Below are 27,938 nucleotides of genomic sequence, written 5' to 3'. Positions count from 1 at the left end.
ATCTGGCTGATAAGGATGAACATCCTGAATTAAGAGCAGGGGTTTGGCAGGAAATAGGAAGTTTTTAGCCTCTTGGTCTTGTCCTGCCATTTCATAGGATTACAATTATGGCCATTCTGATTGGACCTCAACTCAGACTGTAGAGGAATTGAGACGACACGTTGCGATTTATATAGGGCATTGGTGAGGTCACTTTGGAGCACTCTGTACCGTTCTGGTCACCCTGTTATAGGAAAGATATTATCAAATTGGAGAGGGTGCAGAAAAGATTTACAAGTATGTGACTAGGATGGGATGGCTTGAATTATGAGGCTGGGTAGGCTGGGGCTGTTTTCCCTGGAGTGTAAGAGGTTGAGGGGTGACCTTGTATAGCAGTTTATTAAATCATGAGAGGCATAAGTAAGGTGATTAGTAAAAGTCTTTTCCCTAGTGTGTGGGAGTTCAGAACTAGAGGGCATATTTTTAAGGTGAGAGGAGCAAGACTTAAATGGGACCTGAGGGCAACTTTTTTTTTTCAGTGATGGTGGTTTGTATGTAGAATGAACTGTCAGAGGAAGTGGTGGATGCAGGTACAGTTGTGACATTTAAGACATTTGGACAGGTACATGAATAGGAAAGGTTTAGAGGGATACGGGCTACTTGCAGACAAATGGGACTAGAATAGTTTTGAAAACTTGGTTAGCATGGATAAGTTGGACCGAGCGATCCGTTTGTGCTGTACAACTGACTATTTATATGGTATCTTTTTAACAAAGTGCCAAAAGTGTGTTGGATTAGAGTAGAGTGAAAATGAAGGCATTTTTATTTGAAATTATTTTGTCCCGTGATTCTTGAAGCTCCTATTTTAAAAATCTGGTTTCAACCCTTCAGCTTTAGGAAACTGTGGTGCTTTATATGTAATTTACTTAAACTCTTTGGTGTTAAATGCTATGATCAAATCTCCTCCTCTTGGTCATCTGCTCTAAGAAGAGTTTAATGTCTCCAATCCATTAGTATTTCTCCTGTCCCTGATTCCTGGAACCATGCTCATCAGCTTATATTTATAATATCTCCAAATTCTTCACCATTCTTAGTGTCTCTTACATCTCGCTTTAGTACTATCTTCTGCAGGTTAAGTGTACTTGCTTTAGACAGCTTTTTTTTAAAACAGCCATTTACAAAGGTTTATGCCAAACACTTTCCCAAGCTTTCTTGTCCTTGTAATGCTGGAGAAAGTCAGCTGGTCTGGCAGCATCATTGGAGAGAGAAACAACAGTTAATGTTGAGTCTAGTATGTTTAGAATTGAAGACTCGGTGTTAATTCTGTTTCTTTTTCTTCAGATACTGAGACACCTGAGTTTCTCCAATACTTTTCCAAATCTCTAGTATTTTGTTTTTTAGTTATGTTCTTGTGCCTTCTCTAAAAATATATAATCATTCTTTTTCTAATTAAAAACATTACTTTTAATTTGTTTGTGTTGAATTTCATCTTTTGTTCCTTCTAATCTACTTGCTTCTTAAAGCCTTAACACTGTTAATACACTTATTTAGAGTATTTATGAGGTTAAACATAATTGATTCTAATTCTTCAAACTCTTTCTGAGTTGCATGTACATCGTCCATTACAATAGTATGGAGATCAATGATTTGAATTGCTAAATGCTATAGTTCAATTCATCTTGGTTTATTTATCTGTAGCAATTCTAAAATTCATGTATCTGTAAATTATAAAAGTGCAATTAATATTCCTTATTGATAAACTAACTTATCTTTTATTTTTAAGCTTGGGGACTTTTATTTAGAACTTCACTGGGATTTTCAAAGCTGGGGTAAGTATTGATTGTCACGTTCTTTTGACTCCTCTATGCAACCAAAAGTCTTCAATTATTTTAGAATTTTTAAATATTAAATTTCTTAATCCATGTAACAACCAAGCTGTATTCATCATTGTGTCTATTCATCATTGTGTCTCTTTTTATTACAGTGCCTTTACTTTCCAGAATTCTGCCTTCAGATGCATGTAAAATTTACAAACAGGGTATAAACATCAGGTAACTTGATTTTATATCTGTTATTCTTAAGATCTAAACAATTAATGACACCAAATTTTAATATACATTAATATACTCTTGAGATCTGGGTGTCAGACAAGGCTAGCACTTACTTCCTTGCCATGTTTTCTAAGAATGTACACCACCTTCTTGAAATACTGAAATCCACTAGTGTGTGAGGAGTTGAATTGACTCAGTCAAAACCCTGTATGTAGAAGAGGATTGTTTTCCTTCCCATTGCTAATTTTACTGTTAATAATTTTTCAGTTTGAAAAGACAATTGCAAAACTAAATTCAATTTCTTAATCAGAGATAATTTTAACAAAACCTCCTCTGGAGTGCTAATATAATGACATAATCACTAGTACCCATGAGTCCATTGCAATTGATCCATCCAGTTAAATTTACAATATGCTTTTCAAAGTTCATTAAATAGTTTTGTTATGGATCAGACCAAACCCCCTTAAAATTCAGGTTGGTCTAGACACTAACCTTTTTTTTTCTTGTTTTAAAAGTAAATATAAGGTGTTGCATTCGAGATGCAATTTGATTGGTCAAACTATAGAATTTAAAGCAGGACACAATTTATTCAAGGTAAAAACAATGACTGCAGATGCTGAAAACCAAATACTGGATTAGTGGTGCTGGAAGAGCACAGCAGTTCAGGCAGCATCCAACGAGCAGCGAAATTGACGTTTCGGGCAAAAGCCCTTCATCAGGAATAAAGGCAGTGAGCCTGAAGCATGGAGAGATAAGCTAGAGGAGGGTGGGGGTGGGGAGAGAGTAGCATAGAGTACAATGGGTGAGTGGGGGAGGGGATGAAGGTGATAGGTCACGGAGGAGAGGGTGGAGTGGATAGGTGGAAAAGAAGATAGGCAGGTCGGACAAATCAAGGAGACAGTTACTGAGCTGGAAGTTTGAAACTAGGATGAGGTGGGGGAAGGGGAAATGAGGAAGCTGTTGAAGTCCACATTGATGCCCTGCACTAGTTAAAGTACAACAAAAGGGAATTTAATGCTGTTGGAAAACTTAATTTGTAATAGTTACTGTATGTACTATTTTCCAATATAGTAACATCCTATAAACATCACCTTGACAAAAGGCAAATTCAGAAAATAGATTGCTACAGGAGTTGCATGTGAGACAGTCAGAACCCTCATCTTTTGGCTGGAACTGACAATAGTTTTCATTTCCTCAAGGTGCCAACAGCAAATGTTGAAAGCTAAGTTAAAGATCCTGGTTCTGTGCGTGGGAGCTTGACCATACTCATTCAGGCTGCTTCCATTGTCCAACTTTTTTTAATATGAGAATCCCTTTAGCATGGAAACAGGTCATTCAGCCCAACAAGTCCCCACCACCTGACCAAAAAGCATCCCACCCAGACTCCTCCCCTGCCCTGTAATTTTGCATTTTGACATGGCTGATGCACCTAACCTATACATCTGCGAACACTGTGGGAAATCTAGGACATCCAATTCACTAACTTGCACTGCTTTGGATTATGGGTGGACATTGGAGCACCTGGTGGGAAAGCCACACAGACATGGGGAGAACATGGAAACCCCACACAGTCAGTCACCCAAAGCTGGAACCAAACCCGGATTCCTCCTGCTGGTGAGGCAGTTGCGTTAACCACTGAGCTACCATGCTGCTCTTTTGTCTTTTTTTTAAGAAAAAGGCACCCAAAGCTTCATGTTGTTTATCCTCTCGTAGACTGCTTGGTACTTGTCCCCCAATCTCTAAACAAAACCAAGACAAAACACATCTCTTAAAGCTACAGTATCTTCACAGTTGTTCGCCTTTTGGATTTAGTTTACAAATCTCAATGGCCTCACCCAAATGCTGTTGTCTGATAGCATCCATCTTTAAAGATCTTTGACAAAATCATACATAAGCTGATAGAAACTGGGGCTTCATATTTAACACTGCCCCAATGCAGTTAAATCATAACAGTAGATTAATATTATCCATATGTAATTTATTGAATTGTACTAATTTTAAGATAGCATGAGACCACCCATTAAACAAATACTACATAGATTATGACCCCCCCCCCCGCCCCGCCGCCATTGTATAATGATCACTGACTTTCTAGTATTGAACAAAATCATCAAAATATAAATTTTGAGTTGAAGTTTCTCATTCTCAAACCATGCAAGTAAATGTATAATTATCCAGTGAAACATCTGCATTAAATAATCGAGATTCCAGAATTGCCTGCATCCAAATAGTAACATTTAACATGAATTATAAACTGCTATGCAACTAATGTATTTTCAGGCTTGACACAACTCTAATAGACTTTACAGATATGAAATGTCAACGTGGAGATTTGAGCTTCATTTTCAATGGTGACGCAATACCCTCTGAATCTTTCATAGTATTAGACAACGAGCAGAAAGTTTACCAACGAATACATCATGAGGTATGTTTTGTACTGTGACTAGCAGCCACAAACTCTGCTTAATTGTAATAAGAATCCAAGATGGAAGACAGAAGAAAAAAAAATGTGGCTGTAAAGAGCTGCTTTTTAAAATTTTTGTTGGAGGTGATTTCCTCTCATTTCAAGAGCAGTAATTACTGTTTTATAAGCTGTTGCATTGTTTTGGAACTTTTTGTGGATGGGGGAGGGGGGGGAGATCAAAGCGACAACACTTTGAAAAAGAGAAAGAGACACAAAGGCAGAGGCCACATAGTCAGACATAGAAACCTGCACTGCTGTCTGATAGCAGGGAACCTGCACAGCTACTGCCTTTGTTTGAGTTCAAGTATCTCTGAACATTAGAGTGCGTCTAAGAAAACAACGAAATTCATAACTGACCATGGAGGAACCTATGTGGGAGAGTTCACTGCACAGGAGAAGTTAAATGTATAGTTTTTAAAAGTGTAACCTTGCTGTCAATCTACAATAGTCAAGAGTGGGTTCTTTTTGGTTTGTTTTATTGAAATCTGTCTCGATAAAATTTTAAAAATATGGAGCAGTGTTTTATTTTTTATTTTTAGAGCAATAAGACACTGATTTTGAGTTTGAAGGTGTTTTAAGGAGCAATAATGACCTTTTAGAGTGAGATGCTCTTCCTCTTGGATGTGGGAGATTATGGAGAGTTTCCATGTTACTGATCGTTTATGTCTGCAGGAAATATCTGGTTGCGATACCTATCAGATTGCAAGGATTGTTTAGAGTGGAAGCTAGAGGCAATAAGGAATTTACAGGACTAGGGTGTGTAATAGATGGCAGTTACAGGAAGGGAGAAAAACCACATACGGTTAGGTAGATGGGTTAACTCCAGGAAAGGTAAGCAGGTAGTGCAAGCATCTTCTGTCGCTGTCCCTGTTTAAAACAAGTATGCTGTTTTGGAAAAGAGGGTGATGGACTGTTAAGGGAATGGAGCACGAAACCACCAGGTTTGTGGTACAGAGACTGGCTCTTTGTGGGGGGGGGGGGGGGGGGGTGTGTTGGTTAGGGGTCTGGGGGTGGGACCAGGGTGTCTCGAATGGAGAGCAGACTTAGCAAGTGCTCGCTTTGTCAATTCCATTAAACTGATAGGGGGTGGGGGGAGGTGGGGAATGGTGGTGGTCTATAGCAATGCTGCAGGTCCCTAACACACGTGTGTGTCTACTCCGAAACAAACACTGAGACAAGAGAGAGGGAGCAAGGCAGGCAGAGGAAGAAGGAAACTTTAGAAAGCTCCAAGCCCCACTGGTGAGGCACTGAGTCAATTAACTGGATAATCAATTATCCAAACGAAATAATGCCTGCACATCTTGTTCAGATAATTTCCTCTGTATTCTGAAAGTGGCCTAACCAATGTCTTGAACAGTCGTAACATGACTTCCAACTCCTATAACCATTGCCCTGACCAATAAAGGAAAGCATCCCAAAAGCAATGGATCCAGCACCAATCCTTGTGGCACATCAGTGGTCACAGGCCTCCAGTCTAAAAACCAACCCTCCAACACCAACCTCTGTCTTCACCTTCCAGCCAGTTCTGTATCCAAATGGCTAGTTCTCCCTGTATTCCGTGAGGTCTAACCTTGCTCACCAGTCCACCTTTAGGAAACTTGTCAAACGCCTTACTGAAGTCCATATTGATCACATCTACTGCTCTGCCTTCATTAATTCTCTTCTGTTATTACTTCAAAAAACTCAATCAAGTTTGTGAGACATGATTTCCCATGCACAAAGCCATGTTGACTATCCCTAATCAGTCCTTGCCTTACCAAATACACGTACATCCTGTCTATCAGGATTCCATCCAACAACCTGCTCGCCACCGATGTCAGGCTTACCAGTCTATAGTTCCCTGGCTTGTCCTTACCATTTTTCTTAAGTAGTGGCATCACATTAGCTAACCTGCAGTCCAACACCTCACACGTGACTATCGATGATGCAAATATTTCAGCAAGTGGCCCAGCAATCACTTCCCAAGCTTTCTACAGAATTCTAGGGTGGACCTGATCCGGTCCTGGGGATTTATTCATCTTTAAGAGTTTCAAAACATCCAGCATTTCCTCCTCTGTAATATGGCCATTTTAAGATATCACCATATCTTTCCCTACATTCTATATCTTTCATATCCTCCTTCACAGTAAATACCTGATAAAATACTTATTTAGTATCTGTTGCGGTTCCACCCAAATAAATTCCCTGGACTGTTCCCAGGAATACTCTTCCTAAGTACAGCTGTAATGTTATCCCTTATCAAAAAAAACTATTCCCACTACGCTCTTGCTTCCCTTTTTATCCTTCCTATAGCATTTGTATCCTGGAAAGTTTTAATCAGCCAGCTCTGTCTATCCCGGAGCCAAATCTTTGTAATTGCTATGACATCCCAGTCCCATGTTCCTAACCATGTCCTGAGTTCATCTGCCTTCTGTTAGGCCTCTTGCATTGAAATAAATGTAGTTTAATTGATCCTTGTTCTCTGCTTTGCTTCTGCCTACCTTGACTGTTTGACTTGCTGTTTTTCCCAACTGTACCAGTCTCAGACTGACCTTTTTTTTTTCCTCACCATCTCCCTGGATCCAACCTGCCCACCTTTATAAGTCCAAATCCTCCCAAGCAAGATTAGGGCTAGTCAGTATGGCTTAAACTGGCTCAAAGGTAGAGAGGGTGGTGATGGAGGGTTGTTTTTCAAACTGGAGGCCTGTGACCAGTGGTGTGCCACAAGGATCAGTGCTGGGTCTGCTGCTTTTCGTCATTATTTAATGATTTTGGAGGTGAACGTAGAAGATACAGTTAGTAAATTTGCAGATGACACCAAAATTGGAGGTGTAGTGAACAGTGGAGAACGTTACCTCAGACAACAGGATCTTGATCTGATGGGCCCATGTGCTGAAAGGTGGCAGATGGAGTTTAATTTAGGTAAATGCGAGGTGCTCCATTTTATTGAAAGGGCAAATCTTAGCAGGATTTGTACACTTAATGGTAAGGCCCGAGGGATTTTTGCTGAACAAAGAGACCTTGGAGTGCAGGTTCATAGTTCCCTGAAAGTGGAGTCGCAGGTAGATAAGATGGTGCAAAAGGTGTTTGGTATGCTTTCCTTTCATTGATCAGAGTATTGAGTACAGGAATTAGGAGGTTGTGTTGCGACTGTACTTGACTTTGTTTAGGCCACTTTTGGAACAACATGTGCATTTCTGGTCTCCTTCCTATTGGAAGGATGTTGTGAAACTTGAAAAGTTTCAGGAGAGATTTACAAGAATGTTGCTAGAGTTTGAGCTATAGGGAGAGACTGAAAAGGCTGGGGCTATTTTCCCTGGAGTAGCAGAAGCTGAGGGGTTACCTTTTTAAAGAGGCTTATAAAAATCATGAGGGGCATGGATAGGGTAAATAGACAAGGTCTGTTCCCTGGGGTGGGGGAGTCCAGAACAATATGGCATGCATTTAAGGTGAAGGGGAAAGATAGAGACCTCAAAGGGCAACTTTTTTCATGCAGAGGCTGGTATGTGTATGGAATGAGCTGCCAGAGAAATGGCGGAGGTTGATACACCCATTCCAGATACCTTTTAAAATCTTGTATGAACAGGAAGGGTTTAGAGGGCTATGGGCCAAGTTGTGGCAAATGGGACAGGATTAGTTCGGAATATCTGGTCTGCATGGATGAGTGGGACCGATAGGTCTGTTTCTGTACTGTAAATCTGACTGTATAAGAGCACTTATTCTTATCCACTTCAGTAAAGACGATGTAAGATTTAGGGACAAATGTTTTCCTGTTTCCTTTACAAGATGTGTATTGATATACACAAGTCTTTTATTGACAAAGTGTAGTAAGGTATTGAAACTCAACAGTTTTGACATAACGCCAATTATGACATGGAGTATTTGGCTTGTGCATCTCTTGTTCTTGTGTACACAGCAGTGAAAACATACAATGATAGCTCATGCAGATAGAATTCTCTACAGCTTACATGCTTATTCATATGCAAACAAAAAAGCACAAGGATTATGTAATATCTATGGTTCTATTTCAAGTCAGTCGTACATTGAACTAAGCAGCTGTTTATTCATATTATACAGTGTTGAGTAGAATGAATAACTCTTGACCTCCAAGCTGTGTGTTTTGTCATTAACTCTTAATGTCTAAGTTGCAAACTGAAACATTTTTACTGTTACTGACCTCATTCCTGATCTTTATCACATTTCCAGTGCATGGAATTTATAGTTAGAAACAAATCTGCAATAAAACATGTAATATTGTCAAATTAATGGAAATGTTTAATTGGAATTTAAAACTGCAAATTCTTTCAAATAGAAATGTTTTGGAAATGAAGAATTTGATAATTTTCCTGAAAATTTGCTCCTTTAAAACTTATTAAATGCAAGGACTCTGGCATAGTGGCAATGAGAAGCTGTAACTATTCATAGGCAATGATAATAGGCTGAGAAAAGGAACAATTTCTGAAGTATGTTAGGGAAAATATTTCTTGATAAAGGGCGGCACGGTGCCTCTGGACACGAGGGTCCTAGGTTCAATTCTATCCTTAAAGATATAAAGCAAAGAAATTGTTTTGATTTTCAATGAAGCATTGGTGCATTGTCCAGTTCTGGAAACAGTATTTTAGGGAGGTCAGCAAAGATGTGTAAGAATGGTGCTAAGGTTGAAGGATGGTTTGCGGGAGCTCTGGTTATTGTCTTCAAACAACAAAAGATTTAAGATTTTTCATCAGTGAGAACTTTCAAACCATTATTCTAAAGTGTCTAATGATTTGAAAGAATCAAAAACCGCAGCATGTTAATTTTAAGGGAGATGAGAAATGAACCATAGTGAAATTGCCTCCACTAGCTGCACTTTAATATCTGGCATAGACTGTCTTATGATGAAGAGCAATTCAGCTGTGCTTTTGAAAAGGATAATACATAGCAGTATGAAGGTGTATGGTGCAAAAAGTCCATGAATTTGTCTATCCTTTCTCTCAATCTATCATAATGCCCCTCTTTTTTTTTTTTTTATTTCTTTTCCTCTGCTGGTCTGTTGTATTCTTAAATGCACGTATACTGTATGCTTCAGCCACCCCCTGTGATAGCAAGTTTTTGTTTTGTTATTTGGGTGAAAATCATTCTTGTGCATTTGTTCCAAAGAACATTTTACAGCCCAGGAACAGGCCCTTCAGCTCTCCAAGCCTGAGCCGATCCAAATGTACTATCTAAATCTGTCGCCCAATTCCTAAACATCTGTATCCCTGTGCTCCCCACCTACTCATGCATCTGTCCAGACACATCTTAAATGAATTTACCGTGCCTGCCTCTACCACCTCTGCTGGCAATGTGTTTCAGTTACCCACCACCCTTTGTGTGTAGTACTTGCTGCGTGTATCCCCCTTAAACTTTCCACCTTTTTCACCTTGAAAGCGTGACCTCGTTATTGAATCCTTCATCCTAGGAAAAAGTTTGTCTCTATCCACCCTGTCTATACCCTTCATGATTTTGTAAACCTCCATCAGGTCCCCCCCTCAATTTCCTTTTCTCTAATGAAAATAAACCTAACCTGCTCCACCTCTCTTCACAGCTAGCACCTTCCATACCAGGCAACATCCTCGTAAACCTTTTCTGCACCCTCGCCAAAGCATCCACATCCCTTTTGGTAAGGTGGCGACCAGAACCGTACACCGTATTCAAAATGCGGCCGAACCAATGTCCTGTACAAGTTTAGCCTGACTTGCCAGCTTTTATGCTCTTCCAATGAAGGCAAGCATACCAAATGCTGCCTTGACCACTCTATCCACCTGTGCAGCAACCTTTCAGGGTACAAATGGACCTGTACTCCCAGATCTCTCTGCCCATCAACTTTTCCCAAGGCTCTTCCATGCATTGTATAATTCGCTCTAGAATTAATCTTGCCTAAATGCATTGTCTCATTTGTCTGGATTGAAATCCATCTGCCACTCTTCCGCCCAACTCTCCAGTCTATCTATATCCTCCTGTATTCTCTGACAATCCCTTATGCTTTCTGCTACTCCACCAATCTTCATGTCATCTGCAAACTTGCTGATCATACCAACAATGCCCTCTTCCAGATCATTTATGTATATCACAAACAACAGTGGCCCCAACACTGACCCCTGTGGAACACCACTGGTCACCTTTCTCCATTTCGAGAAACTCCCTTCAACTACTATCTGTCTCCTGTTGCTGAACCAATTCTTTATCCACCTAGCTAGGACACTCTGCACACCATGTGACTTCACTTTCTCCATTAGTCTACCATGGGGAACCTTATCAAACGCCTTACTTCTCAGCTCCACCCATAATGCCTCACTACCCAAGCCCTCGATAATGTCTTCCTTTAGCACAGCTGTGATATAGTCACCGACCAGCAATGCAACTCCACCAACCTTCCCCCCTTTTTTTTTTAAACTTCCCTCCTTGTCCTGTCTGAAGCACCTATATCCTGCAATCTTTAGTTGCCAATCATCAGGGTCACTTTCCATGCCCTCTGTTTCATGCTGTTCATGACAAGTGGGAATGTTTTAGTATCCATTTTATCAAAACCCTTTAATTCTTAATCTGTTAGTTCATTCCATCTGTCATTTCTTTAAAAGACTCCCAGCCTATTTAATCCCTTTTCTGTTTTTTTATATATATGCACATCTTTAGTATCATTGCAACTTTCTATCCAGCCTGCTTGGTGCCTCTGTATCCTTTTGTATAATGTTACAAACAGAATTCCATGACTGACTTGAAGTGTGGTAGTACCAAGGTTCAGTACAGACTTAATATTTTCAAGTAGAACAATTGTGTTGTTTATCTAAAAGTAAAACCTAGTGATTGCTTTCTTTTTCAAATTGGCCTTGCTCACTTCTGGCACAACATTTTTTTTGTGATTGCTGTATTTGTACTCTGATATCTTTGTTTCTTGATCTCCTCTTCCAAGCAATATGTGACCTCCATATTATTCCAACAATGGCATACTTGCTCACATTGATCTTTAAACTTCCTTTGCCAATTATTTATTCATTTGTTTGCAAATTTATTTGTGTCCTTATGCAATTTATTGTGATCTTTCACCGCATCCTCACCAATTAGGTGCCATTTGTAACTTTGGAATTTCTTTGATTCCAGTGTCTAAGTTGCTTACATAAGAGGAGTGGTTTTATCACGTCTCGCTCCTTATCTCCTCTTTGAAGCTAGTTAGAAATCTGTTCTTCTATTGCCTCCCAATTCTGCACGCACCATAACATCTTGGATTTCTTTTAATCAACCTGTTCAAACATGTTATGACTTGTTTGAGAGATGTAGGACTTTAACCTGGATCTGCTGGTAGAGAGAGAGAGAGAGAGATAGAATCTTTATGGCTCAGAGGTGAGAATGTTGCCAACTGAGCCCCAGCTGACACTAACTTTTTTTTAATCTTGGTATTTCAAATAGTCTATTCAGCATTTTGTTTAAGGTGTTTGGAAAATCCAAATAGCATCTATCTCATTATCATTATCTATTCTTACTTCAAGAAAGATGACAAGGTTGGGCAAGTAAGGTGTTTAATTTTGAAATTTATTAACTTTTTTAGATGTTCTATTTGCTTGAGTAGGATTCCATTTTTCCTAAGTGCACAAAGTGAGAATTTTGTAGGGTTGGGGGAAAAGGTGGGTTAATATACCTCAATGAGTTGATTTTAGAGACCTTGTGTAGTCCAATAGGCTGAGAATGGCCTCCTTTTCATAATTGGGATTCTGTCCTAATTGTATACTGTCATTGCCAAAATGCCGATGTTCACTTAAAATCTTCTATGTTTCGGTCATCCGCAAGTCTCTAGCTATGTAGCAGTTCTATTTCCCTTGTTCATTCATTGATAATTCTTTTCAGGAATCGGAGATGGAAACCGAAGAGGAGGTAGATATTTTGATGAGTAGCGACATCTACTCAGCAACGTTATCTACAAAATCTATTACCTTCACACGTGCGCAGACAGGCTGGCTTTTCCGTGAGGATAAAACGGTATGATCACTTCTATCTGATTGCTAATTTTCATGAGAAATGTGGTCTGTAATGTGATGGAGAAATTACATTTTCCATAATGTTCAACTGTGAGAATTAGTGCTTGGCAGGATCCTTCTCATAATACTGGATTAGTGGTGCTGGAAGAGCACAGCAGTTCAGGCAGCATCCAAGGAGCAGCGAAATCGACGTTTCGGGCAAAAGCCCTTCATCATTCCTGATGAAGGGCTTTTGCCCGAAACGTCGATTTCGCTGCTCCTTGGATGCTGCCTGAACTGCTGTGCTCTTCCAGCACCACTAATCCAGTATTTAGTTTTCAGCATCTGCAATTATTGTTTTTACCTCCTTCTCATAATAAGCAATTATAATTTAAGCAGTGATCTCTCAAATGTCTTGTACTCTATATTACTGGAGGAAGAGAAATTCTGTTTTGTTTATATAGTCACTTGAATTCAATCATTTTGGGTGCCTGTTTCAGAGAGATTAAACGATGAAGGAAGAAGTTCATCATTAAAGTTAATTGTCACTTTATTGCTAGTTAAAATTTGTACATGAGAATACCGAGAAACTGCTGCTTTCCTCTTGGACCATAGGAATTAGGAGGAGGAGTAGGCAATTCATTCCAGGTGGTTCTCCTATAACCTGTTTCTATATCATGAATTGGCTGGAACACAATTGCTGAATTTAGACGAATAGTTGTAGAACACAAACTTTCCGTACCTGTATAGGATGCAACACTATTCCGGCCTCATTAGTTTAAACAGTGCTGGTATTGCCCAGATTTCTGCTGGAAAGATGGCATGTGCCCCGTACATTGGTGTTATAAGAGAACTACTTGTATCACAATCTTCACCATTTGACATAATCATGGCTGATCTCATCTCAGCCTCAACTCCACTTTCCTCACCTGCTTTCCATAACCCTCTAACCCCTTTATTAATTAAAAATCTGTATCTCCTTTAAACTTACTGAATATCCCAGCATCCTCTGAGATGGTGAATCCGCAGATTCAGGACTCTGAAGTAATTTCTCCTCTGTTTTAAGACTACTATCTGTTATCCTAAAACTATGACCTACCCTTGTAGTTGTTCCACATGAGGTAACATTCTTCCTACATCTATTATGTCAATCCCCTTCAGCATCTTACATACCTCCAATCTCCTCTTGTTCTGTTAAGCTCCAGAGGGTATTGGCTTGAACTGCTCAAATCGGTCTTAAGACAAACCCTTCCCCTCTCAACACTCTCCTGTGGATCACCACCAATACAACTAAATCCCTATAATAAGGGGACCAAAATTGTACGCAATAGTCCAGGCATCACGGTGTGCATCTAAATACATCAAATGTAATGAGGATTTAAGCCGTCAGGCAGAGTAGAATTGGGCTGTTCAGCCCATAGAGTCTGCTCTACTGTTCAATAATGGTTGATTATGTTTCCAAATGCCATTCTCCTGTTTTCTCCCTATAGCCCTTCTCCCTAATCAAGAATCTATTGATCTCTGGCTTAAATACACTGACTTGGTTTCCACAGCCTTCTATGGCAATGACTTCCACAGATTCAACATCCCTTTGGCTCTATATCCAAGGATACATGTCCATCAAAAGGACAGGAAGATGGGCAGAGGAATCACAGTTACCTTTATTAGAAAGCAATGAAATTAAATTATATAGCAAATAGTGATTATAGAGTCATCCTCCTGATGAAACGCTCTTGCTCAAAACGTCGACTCTCCTGCTCCTCGGATGCTGCCTGACCTGTGCTTTTCCAGCACTACACTAATCTTGACTGTCATCTCCAGCATTTGCAGTCCTCACTTTCACCTCTTTGTGGTACAGTCTACTACAGAGCAGGCAATTCTGGGTTTGGTGACCTGCAAGGAGATAAACTTGATTAGGGAGCTTAAGGTGAAGGAATGCCTTGCAGGGTGTCTGTGACCATAATATGATAGAATTCAACCCACAGTTTGAGGGAGAAGATGAAATTAGATGTAAAAAGTATTGCAATTGAGGAAACATAACAACAAAGACGTAATGGAGCTGGTCAGAGTTGACTGGAAGGAAACCCTAGCAGATGAGACGAATGGAGCAGCAACAGCACAGTTTGTAGGGATAATTTGGGAAGCAGAAGGGAGGATGAGGTAACTACATCTGATAAGGAAAGTCAGGAACAGCATAAAGCATATCATGTGGTGAAGGTTAGTGGGAAGCCAGAGGATTGAGAAGCCTTCAGAAACCAGTAGAGGGTTTTTTTTAAACAAGCAGGAGAAGACAGGAGAGAAATGGATCTGATGAAGGGTTCTATATCTGATCCCTGATGAAGGGCTCCTGCCCGAAATGTCGACTCTCCTCCTCGGATGCTGCCTGACCTACTGTGCTTTTCCAGCACCACTTTTAATCTTGGCTGTATCACAAGCTGAGCCAAAATAAAACTCATTCCACAAATTCCATTCTTTAAATTTGCGACCAACCTGATTTTTCCCAGTCCGTCTGCATATTGAAGTTCCCCATGATTATTGTACTCATGCCTTTCTAGCATGTCTTTTCTAGGAGGCCTGTATGTAACTCTCCAAGGTCTTTATTTCTTTGCAGTTCCCCACACATTGTACACCCTTCTGACTCTCTATATCAGTATTTGCTATATAATTTTCATTGCTTACTAATAAGGTGACTGTGATTCCTCTACCCATCTTCCTGTCTTTTTGATGGGCATGTATCCTTGGATATTTAGTTGCTAGCACTGAGCCCTTTACAGCCAAATCTGATTACCCACGACATCACGCTTGCCAATCTTAATGTGCGTCAAAGTTTGTTTTGTATACCATGTGCATTTACAACACCCTCAGCCTTGTGTTGACTTCACCCCTTCTCATAGTTGTTCTCTTACCTACTGTACCTAATGCCACCCTCCCAGGCTTTGAGTTCCAGTTTGCTACCATTCTGAGGGAAAACAAATTTCTCACCACCTGTAAACCATTTCCCCCTGTCCCACTATGATAATTATTACCAATCTCAAAACATGTCAGTCCTCAGTATCTAGTATTCCAAGGCAAACAATCCCAACCCATCCAATTCCTCTTTATAACTGAAAGTCCTCCAGCTCCAGACAACATATTGATGAATCTCTTTTGCATTCTTCCTATAATTGGAATTCCAGAACTGCACACAATACTGTTTCTATGGCTTAACCTGCATTAGATACAGTTGCAGTATAACCTCCCTGTTCATAAACTCTGCCTTAACTAATAAAGGTAAGTATCCCAAATGACTCCTTAACCACGTTTTTTCTTAGTTTCCTAAAATTATTTGAAAGATGATGCAGGAGTTGCTGGTAGGCTGGCATTTGCTTCCTATCTCTAATTGACCTTTAAGGTCATAATGAGCCGTCGTCTTGAACCACTTCAATCTGAGACATGTCTGTAGACCCACAACAGAAATCCAGTATTTAGATTCCACAACAGTGAAGCAACTGCAATATAGCTACTAGTCAGGACATCTTGGAGAGTTTGCAGGAAAGTGTTGCTGTGCATCTGCTGCCTGTGTCCTTCTGAGGTGGCAAGAGTTATTGGGTTGGAAGGTGTTTTGCTTTTAGTTTGTTTCTACTTAAGCGTGATGCTGCGCAATTAATAAAATTGCCTAACTTTGAGAATAACAAATTTTTAAAGGAACGAGTTGGGAACTTCTTAGCAGATTTTTACTCTGTAAATGGCCTTGTTCTGGAATCCAGAAAGCGACGTGAGCACCTCAGTGAAGAGGATATCCTGAGAAATAAGGCTATAATGGAAAGTCTGAGCAAAGGAGGAAACTTGATGGAACAAAATTTTGAGGTAAATCTTATTTTGAGTACTGTGTTTTAAATGAGATTAAAAGAAGATCAAATTTGTTTTTAAGTTTGAGAACAAATAAAGTTTTAAGTAACATGCTACTTGAATATTACTGAAATTTAATTTTTTTTTATTCTAGAGTCAAACTTCAGCATTTATTGTTAGATGGATGCTGAACTCTTTAATGAATGGCTAGTTGGAGAGACTGAACACAAATTATATTGTCATGCTTGCTAGAATAGCACACTGGAAATCAAATCCTGTTGTTTCTGGCATTGTTACAAAAGTTGAGCTGGGTAAAATTCCCAGATTTACCTGATTTTTAGCCCAAGATAGAAACCTACTCTACTTTCTGTATTTTAAGAATTGCTTTTTATTAAAAGTAATTAAACTCTTAACTACAGGTAAATAGTTGGCATATAACACTACAATGAAAACTGTTTCAAACTCCCCCTTAGTCTCTCATCCACCCCCACCTTGCACAATGTATATGCAGGAAACATTATCATTTGTATGGTCAGGACTTGGATCTACACATCACATCAGAATTTGTCCATTACATCTGTTATCTATAGCTGCTGCTTCCTGCCTGAAGCCAGAGACCACGTTATGGTGCAATACCACATATAAAATTATAGGTGATCGGGTAGCTCACCTGTTCTTGCTGACTGTCCTAGGCATGCTGGATGGATTTTTGCCTTCATAATCCATCTGTTTGATAATGTTATCCATGCATGATCCACTGTCATTCGGTCCTGGAGTGGACTTGAAGTTATATCTTCTAGCACAGTAGCAGGGATAGTATCCATTGTGCTCAAGGCCTTCCTGAATGGTTAGCCTCTGCCAAGGATGCCCACCTTGAAGTTTTCCTACTCCCTTGGCAAAGATCTGTGGGTGACTCTCCCACTGCTTCCTCCTGGTCACCTCTGCCCTGAAGCATTCATTTCCCACCTGCAGCCACCTATTGCCATCTCATCTACTTTTCCCCAGCCCCACCCCCCCAACCTATTTTTCAGTCTGCTTACCCATCTCCAGTCCTGATGAAGGATCCTGCCCAAACCGTTGCCTCTCCTGCTCTTCTGCTTGACCTGCTGTGCTTCTTCCAGCTCCACATTTATCAACTATGCATCCTATCCGAACCTCCACTAGCATTTCTAAGACTTGGGAAGTCTCATTTCAAGAGGTTTCTGGGCAGGCTAAAATCTGCAGTTTTGGCTTAGTACACCACAAAGGAGACCCATATTAAAGGTATAAGCTGTTGAACGAAAATATTTTCCCATCAAATCTTCTGAGACTTTTATTGTATTATTAAATCTGGATGTATCCTATCATAACTATAATTATAAAATCATACAGCTTTAAAACCGATGCTTTGGTCCAATCAGTCCATGTTGACCATAATCCAAAACTGAACTAGTTCCACCTGCCTGCACTCTGCCCATAACCCCCCAAACCTCTTCCTCTTCATGTACTTATCCAAATGTCTTGAGCATTATATCTGTACCTGTATCCACCACTTCCTCTGGCATTCCACACAACCCACTTTTGGTGTTTTTATTTTCAAAAACCCTCCATCTTTAAATATTTCTCCTCAAACTTTAAGACCAGGGGGCCTATTTATAAGATCCCCATCGCCTTAGTGCAAAGACCCCTGCCATTCACCTTACCCATGCCCCTCATGATTTATGGAAGCTTTGCTTCAATTCAGTGGCCATTATGAAGTTAACTGCTTGGCATCAGGGTTTCCATGCATGATGGCGATCTAGCCACCAAGAAATTCATAGTATCTTGAAAGTGAAGTAGGTAGGTAGATAGGATGAAGGAGGTGTTTGGTATGCTTTCCTTTATTGGCCTGAGCACTGAGTACAGGATTTAGAGATCATGTTGTGGCTGTAGAGGACGTTGGTAGGGCAGTTTTGGAACGTTCTGTGTCTCTGCCGTTTCCGATTGTCAGTTCCAGCTGTCCGTTGCAGTGGTCGATATATTGGGTCCGGGTCGGTGTTTGTTGATAGAATCTGTGGATGAGTGCCACGCCTCTAGGAATTTCCTGGCTGTTCTCTGTTCACAATATACCGACCACTGCAGCGGACAGCTGGAACTGACAACTGGAAGCAGCAGATTAAAACCACTACAAATGCTGGAGGAAAGATCACAGAAGCGCTTCACAGGAGGCTCCCAAGTACTGAGGATGTCACCTAGACAAATTCCCAGCTCGGCGAACAGAACCACAACAACGAGCACCCGAGCTACAAATCTTCTCATAGACTTTGAATTTCATAAATGTTTTTAAAGTTAATATCAATTTTTCTGAGCCTTTAAAGCAATTAAGGGTTATGGTGAAAGGGCAGGTAAGTGGAGCTGAGGCCACAAAAAGATCTTATTGAATGGCAGAGCAGGCTTGAAGGGCCAGATGGCCAACTCCTGCTCCTAATCCTTATGTAAGGATTTAGAGTGAAATGGGACTAGATTAATTTTGGATATCTGGTCGGCATGGACAGGTTGGACCAAAGGGTCTGTTTCCGTGATGTATATCTCTGACTCTCTAACTGAAAGGTTGAGAGTTATAACTGTACAGAAGGGAATTGTGGCCTCTTCTTGCCAGTGGTAGCTGCCCTGGAATGCAAAGCAGGTCAGGCTTGTTGGGTTAATCAGGGAGTCTCTAATTTTGGTTGAGGGTTGTAGAGGGCGAGGAGTGTCTTATTGTAGACCACATGATGAGGTCAGAAATCCAAAGCTTCAGATCGGAGTTTAAACCAGAACTTAATGGCCAAGGAACGTGTGTTCTCACACAGCTGTCAGGTTATCCACCTATAAATCTTTCCAACCCCCTAATGACAGAAATTAATTCCTGACAAGCTGCACGATGGAAAGAATATTGGAGCCCCTAGCATTTCAGTTGAAAGCGCTAGACTATAGCATGCATGTAAAAGTTCACAGTTGCCATGGAAACTGACACCAAGTGATTTGTAAGACATTCAATATTTGAGTGAATGGGGAGGAAAAAAGGTTACTAATAAGACAGTTGATTATCTAAAGTACTGCGTGTTGGAGTATTGGAGACATGATGAATGTTGGCAATGTAATATGAAATAAATATAATGTTTTGTTTGAAAGGAAGGATAATTATGAAGACTATGGCCAACATATGCAAATCAATGTAAGGAGACAAAAGCTGCAAAAGTATACAATACCATTTTAACTCCTCAGTTAAATGACTGACTTTGGCCTACCAAATTCTGTCGTTGCAAATTCATGTGCAGCCCAATTTTGTGGTTTATTTATTTCAGATGCTTACCAGTTTTCAGAGGAGCTTGCTTTAAAATCCTTATTTATTTCTTCTAATTTGAAATCCATTTATTAAATTTGACTGTTCTTCCAAAATTAGATTTTAGAGTTTTTCAAGACCATATCAATTCATAGCTATAAATTGTTAAAACTGTTGCAATACAATAATTTCACAAAAGGCTCCAAAGCATTGAAGATTTCAACTAGATGAGGGGGGGGGGGTGGCGCGAAACGTTTGCTAATCAACTTCCCAGCTTAGTGAACATACCCACACCTCCAACAACTGGCAGCCAAACTGCAGATCTTTACAGAAATCTTGAACATCTCTGGGCAAGACATGCTAAGACCTAGTAAAACAATTACAAACCAACTCCCGTTATAAATGTTATAGTTTTGAGGAAGTGATGGCCTAGTGGTATTTTTGCTGGACTGTTGATCCCCAAAAAAAGATCCAGGTACAACCTGTTCTCATAATGCAATAGTTCCGTTCTTGTGTGATCTTGCGTCTGAGAAAATTGTGCGATAGCTACGCTATTTAAACTAATGGAACCAGAATCGCATTATAGCCCAAACACACAAGGAAAGTTTGTGTTGTTCAAATAACTGTTTAAATTCTTTATTTGCATTAAAGAAACACCTTATCACAGAACCGACTCTAATATTCTGGGACCTAGGTTCAAATCCTGCCACGGTGGAGTTTGAATTTAAAGATCTGGAACTAAGAGTCTAACAATGACCATGAATCCATTGATGGTTGGAAAAACCCATCTGATTCACTGTCCATTTGGGAAGGAAACTACCTTTAACTGGTCCAACCTACGTGATATCCGGAGCTGAGCACCCTTGGTGGAACCCACACTGAATAGCTCTGAGCTTATTGTCACTAAACAAGTGCTTCTTGAGTCTAGAGTGGACAAACTCTAAGCCAATTAAATGTATGAAAGAAAATGTGAGGCAATGTTCTTTTAGCAGGAACAATAGAGGATCTGAATAAGCGAATGAAGAAAGACTGCAGAAAACTACACCACAGAAGGATTTGGGAGTCCTTGTACTGAATTTCTTTTTAATGCTAGTTTTATAAAAAATGTTCAGGTAATAAAAGGCAGAATGGAATGTTTGACTGTTTATTTCAAAGGGAATGAAATATAAAAAAGAAATCTAGCTAAAACATTCAAGGCACCTGGGATGCTGTGAATAGTTTTGTTTCCTAATCTTAATGGACTGCAACGAGTGCTACAGTCCATAAAAGGTTTATGAGAGCAATAAAGTAGGTTGACCCTGTACTCATTGGTGTCCTAGAAGCATGTAGTGATCGTTGTTAGGATCCCTACTTTTCTTGAATGACCTCGACCTTTGAATACAGGGCACAGTTTCAAAATTTGAGATAGTTGGGATGCATTGTGGACTGAAAAGAGGCTCATTTAGACTTTCAAAAGAATGCAGGAGATTTGGTGTTTGGGCAGACAAGTGATAGATGAAATTTAATGCAGAGATGTGTGAAGTGATTCATTTTGATGCAAGTAATGCAGACAGCCAAAATCAAAGGGATACACTTTTCAAAGGGTTGCAGGAAGAGAGAAACTAAGGCAGGGCATTTGTATATAAATCATTTGAGAGTGACCAGCCAAGCTGAGAGTGCAATTAATAAGTTTTTTTAATTAATTGGGGCAAAGTGTATAAAAGCAAGAATGTTATGTGTATATAGAATACTGATTGGCCTCAGCTGGATAATTGCATGCAATTCAGGATGCTACACTTTTTAGGGATTACAGTAAAGATGCAATAAAATGTCGATCAACTTCAGTTATGTAAAAAGATTTTGAGAACTTGGTACTCTTCTTGGAGACAAGATGGTGGAGAGGAGATTTTAAGAGGTATTCAAATTCAGAGTCTAGGCTGAGTAAATAGAGTTTGTTTCCATGCTGTCATTATGACTGACTCTTCGGTCCAACCTGTCCATGCCGACCAGAGATCCCAACCCAAGTCCCATCTGCCAGCATCCGGCCCATATCCCTCCAAACCCCTCCGATTCATATACCCATCCAAATGCCTCTTAAATGTTGCAATTGTACCAGCCTCCACCACATCCTCTGGCAGCTCACTCCATACACGTACCACCCTCTGCGTGAAAAAGTTACCCCTCTAGTCTCTCTTATATCTTTCCCCTCTCACCTTAAACCTATGCTCTCTAGTTCTGGACTCCCCGGCCCCAGGGAAAAGACTTTGTCTATTTATCCTATCCATGCCCCTTTAAAATTTTGTAAACCTCAATACGGTCACCCCTCAGCCTCTGACACTCCAGGGAAGACAGCCCCAGTCTGTTCAGCCTCTCCCTATAGTTCAAATCTTCCAACCCTGGCAACACCCTTGTAAATCTTTTCTGAACCCTTTCAAGTTTCACAACATCTTTCCGATTGAAAGGAGACCAGAATTGCACGCAATATTCCAACAGTGGCCTAACCAATGTCCTGTACAGCTGCAACATGACCTCCCAACTCCTGTACTCCGTACTCTGACCTAGGAGCTTACCATTAAGTGTACAAGTCCTGCTAAGATTTGCTTTGCCAAAATGCAGCACCTCACATTTATCTGAATTAAACTTCATCTGTCACTTCTCTGTCCATTGGCCCATCTGATCCAGATCCTGTTGTGATCTGAGGTAACCCTCTTCGCTGTCCACTACACCTCCAATTTTGGTGTCATCTGCAAACGTACTAACTGTACCTCTTATGCTCTCATCCAAATCATTTATGTAAATGACAAAAAGTAGAGGACCCAGCACCGATCTTTGTGGCACTCCACTAGTCTCTGGCCTCCAGTCTGAAAAACAACCCTCCACCACCATCCTCTGTCTTCTACCTTTGAGCCAGTTCTGTATCCAAATGGCTAGTTCTCCCTGTATTCCATGAGATCTAACCTTGCCAATCTGGTCAAAAAATAGTGTGATTAGGCCTAAGAAACAACAAAAATTCACTCAACATTTTTGAGTGAGTACTTGGTCAGTCTTGGACAGTGCTTTTCAGGTCCTAATAGAGGTGGATTCAATCAAGGCTTTCATTAAGGAATTGGATTGTATCTGGAAAAAGCGTGCACTGTTGCAAGGAGAATGGGGAGGAGCGGCTCCTACCGAGAGTCAACATTAACATGACTGGCTGGTTGAATGTCATCCATTGCCATAACGTTTTTCTTTTCAAATTCTAATGGAGTCCTTTCATTGTTCAAATTTCAAGTGTTTCTGCAACAAAAGCATCCTAGTTATCTAACTACTTATACATAAGTTAATGATTAATTTCTAATGTTGACTTGTTCACCACAAGTATTCTCTAAATGACATACCTATAGCAATGAAATAGCAAATCCTCTGACTCACCGTGAAAACACCATGGGGGAGTATCAACTGATGTATTATGGTTTCTTTTGGATTTTTTTCTACAAATTCCTTTATGCCCACAAATATAATGCAAATTTCTTATGTTAACTTGTCATGTTGTAATTCTGCGCACTTAAGTGCAAAAGCTAGAAACCATTGCAGTTTGATGCCCCTTTCCAAGATATTGATTTATCAAATGTGCTTTATCCTCTTTGTTCTGCTAAAGCCAAAATAATTATTTGCTGTCACCAAGTGGCCTTGAACAAGAACTGGAAGGCATTTTATTACTTGATATGAAGCCTCATTATACAAGTACAGAAAATATTGCTTTTGGATTTGGGGAATAATTACCTTTTTAATTTTGAAGCTATTTTTACATTCTAACAAATTCAAAGCAAAAACTGAGTATATTAAAGCAATAAATTTATAACTGTTGTGGTTCTGTTCGCCGAGCTGGGAATTTGTCTTGCAAACGTTTCGTCCCCTGTCTAGGTGACATCCTCCGTGCTTGGGAGCCTCCTGTGAAGCACTTCTGTGCTGTTTCCTCCGGCGTTTATAGTGGCTTGTCTCTGCCGCTTCCGGTTGTCAGTTTGAGCTGTCCGCTGTAGTGGCTGGTATATTGGGTCCAGGTTGATGTGTTTGTTGATGGAGTCTGTGGATGAGTACCATGCCTCTAGGAATTCCCTGGCTGTTCTCTGTTTGGCTTGTCCTATAATAGTAGTGTTGTCCCAGTCGAATTCATGTTGCTTGTCGTCTGTGTGTGGCTACTAAGGATAGCTGGTCGTGTCGTTTCGTGGCTAGTTGGTGTTCGTGTATACGGATTGTTAACTGTCTTCCTGTTTGTCCGATGTAGTGTTTTGTGCAGTCCTTGCATGGGATTTTGTACACTACATTAGTTTTGCTCATGTTTGGTATCGGGTCCTTCGTTCTGGTGAGTTGTTGTCTGAGCGTGGCTGCTGGTTTGTGTGCTGATATGAGTTCTAGTGGTCGCAGTAGTCTGGCTGTCAGTTCAGGAATGCTCCTAATGTATGGTAGTGTGGCTAGTCCTTTGGGTTGCGGCATGTCCTCGTTCCGTTGTCTCTCCCTTAGGCATCTGTTGATGAAATTGTGAGGGTATCAGTTTTTGGCGAATACTTTGTATAGGTGTTCCTCTTCCTCCTTTTGTAGTTCTGGTGTGCTGCAGTGTGTTGTGGCCCTTTTGAATAGTGTCCTGATGCAACTTCGTTTGTGTGTGTGTTGGGGTGGTTGCTTTCATAGTTTAGGACTTGGTCTGTGTGTGTGGCTTTCCTGTAAACCTTTGTGGTGAATTCTCCGTTCGGTGTTCTCTGTACCATCGCGTCTAGGAATGGGAGTTGGTTGTCCTTTTCTTCCTCTCTAGTGAATAGGATTCCTGAGTGTGGCGTTGATGATCGGGTGTGTGTTCTCTATTTCTGTGTTTTTAATTATTACAAAGGTGTCATCCACATATCTGATCCAGAGTTTGGGTTGAAGTTGTGGTAAGACTGTTTGTTCTAACCTTTGCATTACTGCTTCTGCTGAGTCCAGAGATCGGTGAGCCCATGGGTGTTCCGTTGATTTGTTCGTATATTTGGTTATTGAATGTGAAGTGTGTTGTGAGGCACAAGTCCAGTAGTTTAAGTATGCCGTCTTTGTTGATAGGTTCAACGTCCTGTTGTCTGTTATGTCTGTCCAGCAGGTTGGCTATTGTTTCTTTGGCTAGTGTTTTGTCGATGGAGGTGAAATTTATAACTGTTGCTTTGAGAAAAGGAAAATATTGTTTTTGAATTGTTTATGCAGACTTATTTCTGTATGCTTCTAAGCTATTCAGCCAGTTAGCTTTTTAATAATCTGCATTGCAAGGTACTGCATCCAGAATTGTTTTGCACTCACTTTTTCTTCTTTCTTTCTTCCTTTTTATTGCCTGCTTCAGGGCTCGACTGATCACTTATGGATGTGATATTTTGAGTGACCATGTCACGAGTGCTTTTTTTTCCCAGTAACATCCTAACATTTAACGAGCCTATCACCTGTTCAAAAACCAGTCCAAACTAGTCAGCTGTTGCTGCTGCCTCAGATTGCATGCCACAGTTTTGACCTCCTTAATTCTCCTAGATTTTGTTAACTGTTAAACACTAGGGAATTTTAAAAAAAAGTTTGGTTTGCTGAAAGAAAAATTGTATACATGTATAAAAGGAGAAGAGTAGCTTTCTTAAACCTGTGGATGGAATAAGTATTTAAGGGATGGTTATAGATTGGCAACAAACTTAAGCCGTGCTGTCGATAGCATAGGTACTCTGGAATTGCATTGACATCGCTTCTACACTATGTATTTTTAGTCGGAGACATCTTTAGTGTAACAGTCAAAATGAGGTGGCATCTCTGATTTCTTGCTTTGTCCAGCGGACCAAAGAAGAACATTCACATGAACCAGCATCAAAGAAATACAGCATTGTCGGTTTATGCTGGCAAACTAAAATATCATTATTCAGGAAACCTCAGAAGCTCCAAACTTTCAGGGACTGGAATCTGAGATTTGTATGAATCTAGTATATGTGAAGTTGCTGTGTAAGGTTACTTTCAAGTTTTGAAATGTTGAAATTTTGTTTTTAAACAGCCTGTTCGTAGACAGTCACTCAGTGCCCCACCTGCTAACACAATAACATGGGAGGAGTACATTTCAGCAGAGTCTGGAAAGTAAGTATTGTGGCATTACTAGCAAACTATTATTTGTTTTATTAGAAAGTATTTGAAGTAGACTTTTTTTATCCTATTCACACTAGCTTTCACATTGAGTTTCTGGATAGTTTTGTTTTCCTCTTATTTGGTATGTGTATGGGATAAGTAAAACATATTAATATGCTAAACTACTGGCACAGATCTTCTGGTCTGCAAGATAGTTGCAGACCAGATGTCTAATCTGTGTTGGGGCATGATGATGATGATGCAGGAATTGCCTAGAAAGTTTGAACTTTGGGCTTACTCAGACTTTGGATCTACAGATGTGCCTTTTTTGGATAACTGTTCTGGAAGTAGAACAAAAATGTAGCAGACCTTTGGCAGTTCTACAAATTGTCTCCTCCATTACATTCTCATTGATACTCGAACTGTTCCTGAACTGACTTTGCCACCAAATGTCTCTCTGACTTATCCCCCCCCAAACCTGACCTGACTTGACTTGATTCCCTTTTATACAGCTGTGACACAACCACAAATGTCATCCTACCCCTCCACAATTTGTGTCTCAGAAATCTAGCCATCATAAAACTTTAATAGAATTTTTGTCGCAGAATTCCCCGTGCAGTGGCTGTTTGAGATTGGCCGGAAATTGTTCCAATTTGCAACATTTTAAGTACATTCCAATTAGTTCTACCAAGTTTCTACAAAGTCTAAAAAATTCAGAACTGTGAAACCTGTTTTGATAGTGTGTTGGGATTACACTTCCTTGTGCAAGATAAGTGAGACCTCTGGTCAATGTCTCCCAGAGGTTGGTCTGGTCTATGGTCGAATGTTGAATTGTAACTTTAGAATTATTATGGAAACTGGTAACTACTCTATAGTGGTGTTAATGGCAATAGAAATGCACCTTAAATCTTAAGTATGCATTTTATTTTTAGGGAGGATATTTTCCCATGGTTTCTAAATCAAGGGATTTTTTGCTTAATCACTTCGCTATTTTGGGATGCATTTATGTTGAATGGCTTGGAAAACTGACTTATTTTCAAAATATTGCTCAGTGGCTCTTTGATATTAAATTGTGTGTGATGGGGAGCATTCCTTGGTTTGCTGTACTAATTGTCTTGATTAATGTGAATGCTTTTTTTTGTATATAATAAATCTTACTTCCTCTTCTACATCGTGTATGCAATTATTTCACCTGTTCACTAATCTAACTCCACATTTCCATTTTAGGGCTCCTCATCTAGGAAGAGAATTGGTCTGCAAAGAGAGCAAAAAAACATTCAAAGCCACGATTGCCATGAGCCAGGAGTTTCCTCTGGGCATTGACTCGTAAGTAGCTTTGTATGACATACCATCATTTTCTTGTAGATGTGCTGCAAATACACAACACCCAATTCTTTTGGTGTACAAACTGAATCCTAAATGGTAAAAGGTAGGTTAGCATTTGATGCAAACTCCAGTCAGTCAGTTTTGCTTATTAGTTTTCCTCAGTGTTCAAATTGAATTATTTGTTTGAAATGTTATCTTCTAATGAAAGGGAAGTTAACTTGCATAATTGATATCTAAAGATATTTTAAAAATATCTTTGCTTACCCTCTCCTAATATAGAAATATTTTTATTATAAAACCTCAGTTTGTTTATGCCAAGAAAGTCACTGATCATGGCTTCTGTTCCTGCTACTGCACTGTATTCACTGGCACCAGATGTCTTTCAACTTTTTCTCCTATACATTAATCTGCATTTGATTCCTGGCCAGGCAAAGTCTTAGTTTTAAAATTCTTGTCCTTGTTTTCCAAAGTCTCCATGGCTTCTCCTCTTCCTTCACTCGCCCTTGCATTATTGGCTCCAGGATAACTTTCATCAAATTCGGGAAACTTCAAGAGGATAGAATTTAATCAGTCCTACCACTTCCTGTCTGCACATTTTAGTTGTTAAGGCCCAAGTTCTGAAATTCCCTTCATATACTTCTGTTAGTCACTTACCTTTTGAGGCACTCCTTTTAAAAACCTACTACTTTGACCAAGTTTTGATATCTGAACTAGCAATTCTTTGTGGCTCAATATCACCCAGTGAGTTTTGAGAAGATTTGTAGCTCAGGTTGAGGTTTGGATGTAGGTTTCCTGGCTGAGCTGGAAGGTTCATTTTCAGACGTCTCATCACCATACTATCTAACATTAGTTAGTCTCCAGATGAAGCATTGGTGGCATTGCCTGCTTTCTATTTGTTTAGGTTTCCTTGGGTCGGCAATGTCTCTGTCTGTGGTGATGTCATTTCCTGTTCTTTTTTTTTCTCTCTCTCTCAAGGGCTGGTAAATGGG

General features: G+C 40.0%; 1 protein-coding gene across 1 annotated transcript in view; it reads left to right on the top strand.

Annotated features, from left to right (window-relative positions):
- The window catches only part of ankrd13c (ankyrin repeat domain 13C), a 99,826-nt gene that overhangs the window by 59,006 nt on the left and 12,882 nt on the right, over positions 1-27,938 (top strand). The window contains exons 5-11 of the mRNA XM_072574166.1: positions 1,763-1,808; positions 1,964-2,030; positions 4,311-4,455; positions 12,334-12,465; positions 16,128-16,289; positions 25,556-25,635; positions 26,851-26,949. Of these exons, the coding sequence (XP_072430267.1) occupies positions 1,763-1,808; positions 1,964-2,030; positions 4,311-4,455; positions 12,334-12,465; positions 16,128-16,289; positions 25,556-25,635; positions 26,851-26,949 (731 nt within the window). The remainder of the gene's footprint in view (positions 1-1,762; positions 1,809-1,963; positions 2,031-4,310; positions 4,456-12,333; positions 12,466-16,127; positions 16,290-25,555; positions 25,636-26,850; positions 26,950-27,938) is intronic.

This window comes from Chiloscyllium punctatum, chromosome 7, assembly GCF_047496795.1.
Source record: "Chiloscyllium punctatum isolate Juve2018m chromosome 7, sChiPun1.3, whole genome shotgun sequence".
Taxonomy (NCBI): Eukaryota; Metazoa; Chordata; class Chondrichthyes; order Orectolobiformes; family Hemiscylliidae; genus Chiloscyllium; species Chiloscyllium punctatum.
The sequence above is the reverse complement of the archived record's forward strand: the minus strand, read 5'-3'. Positions and strand labels throughout refer to the sequence as shown.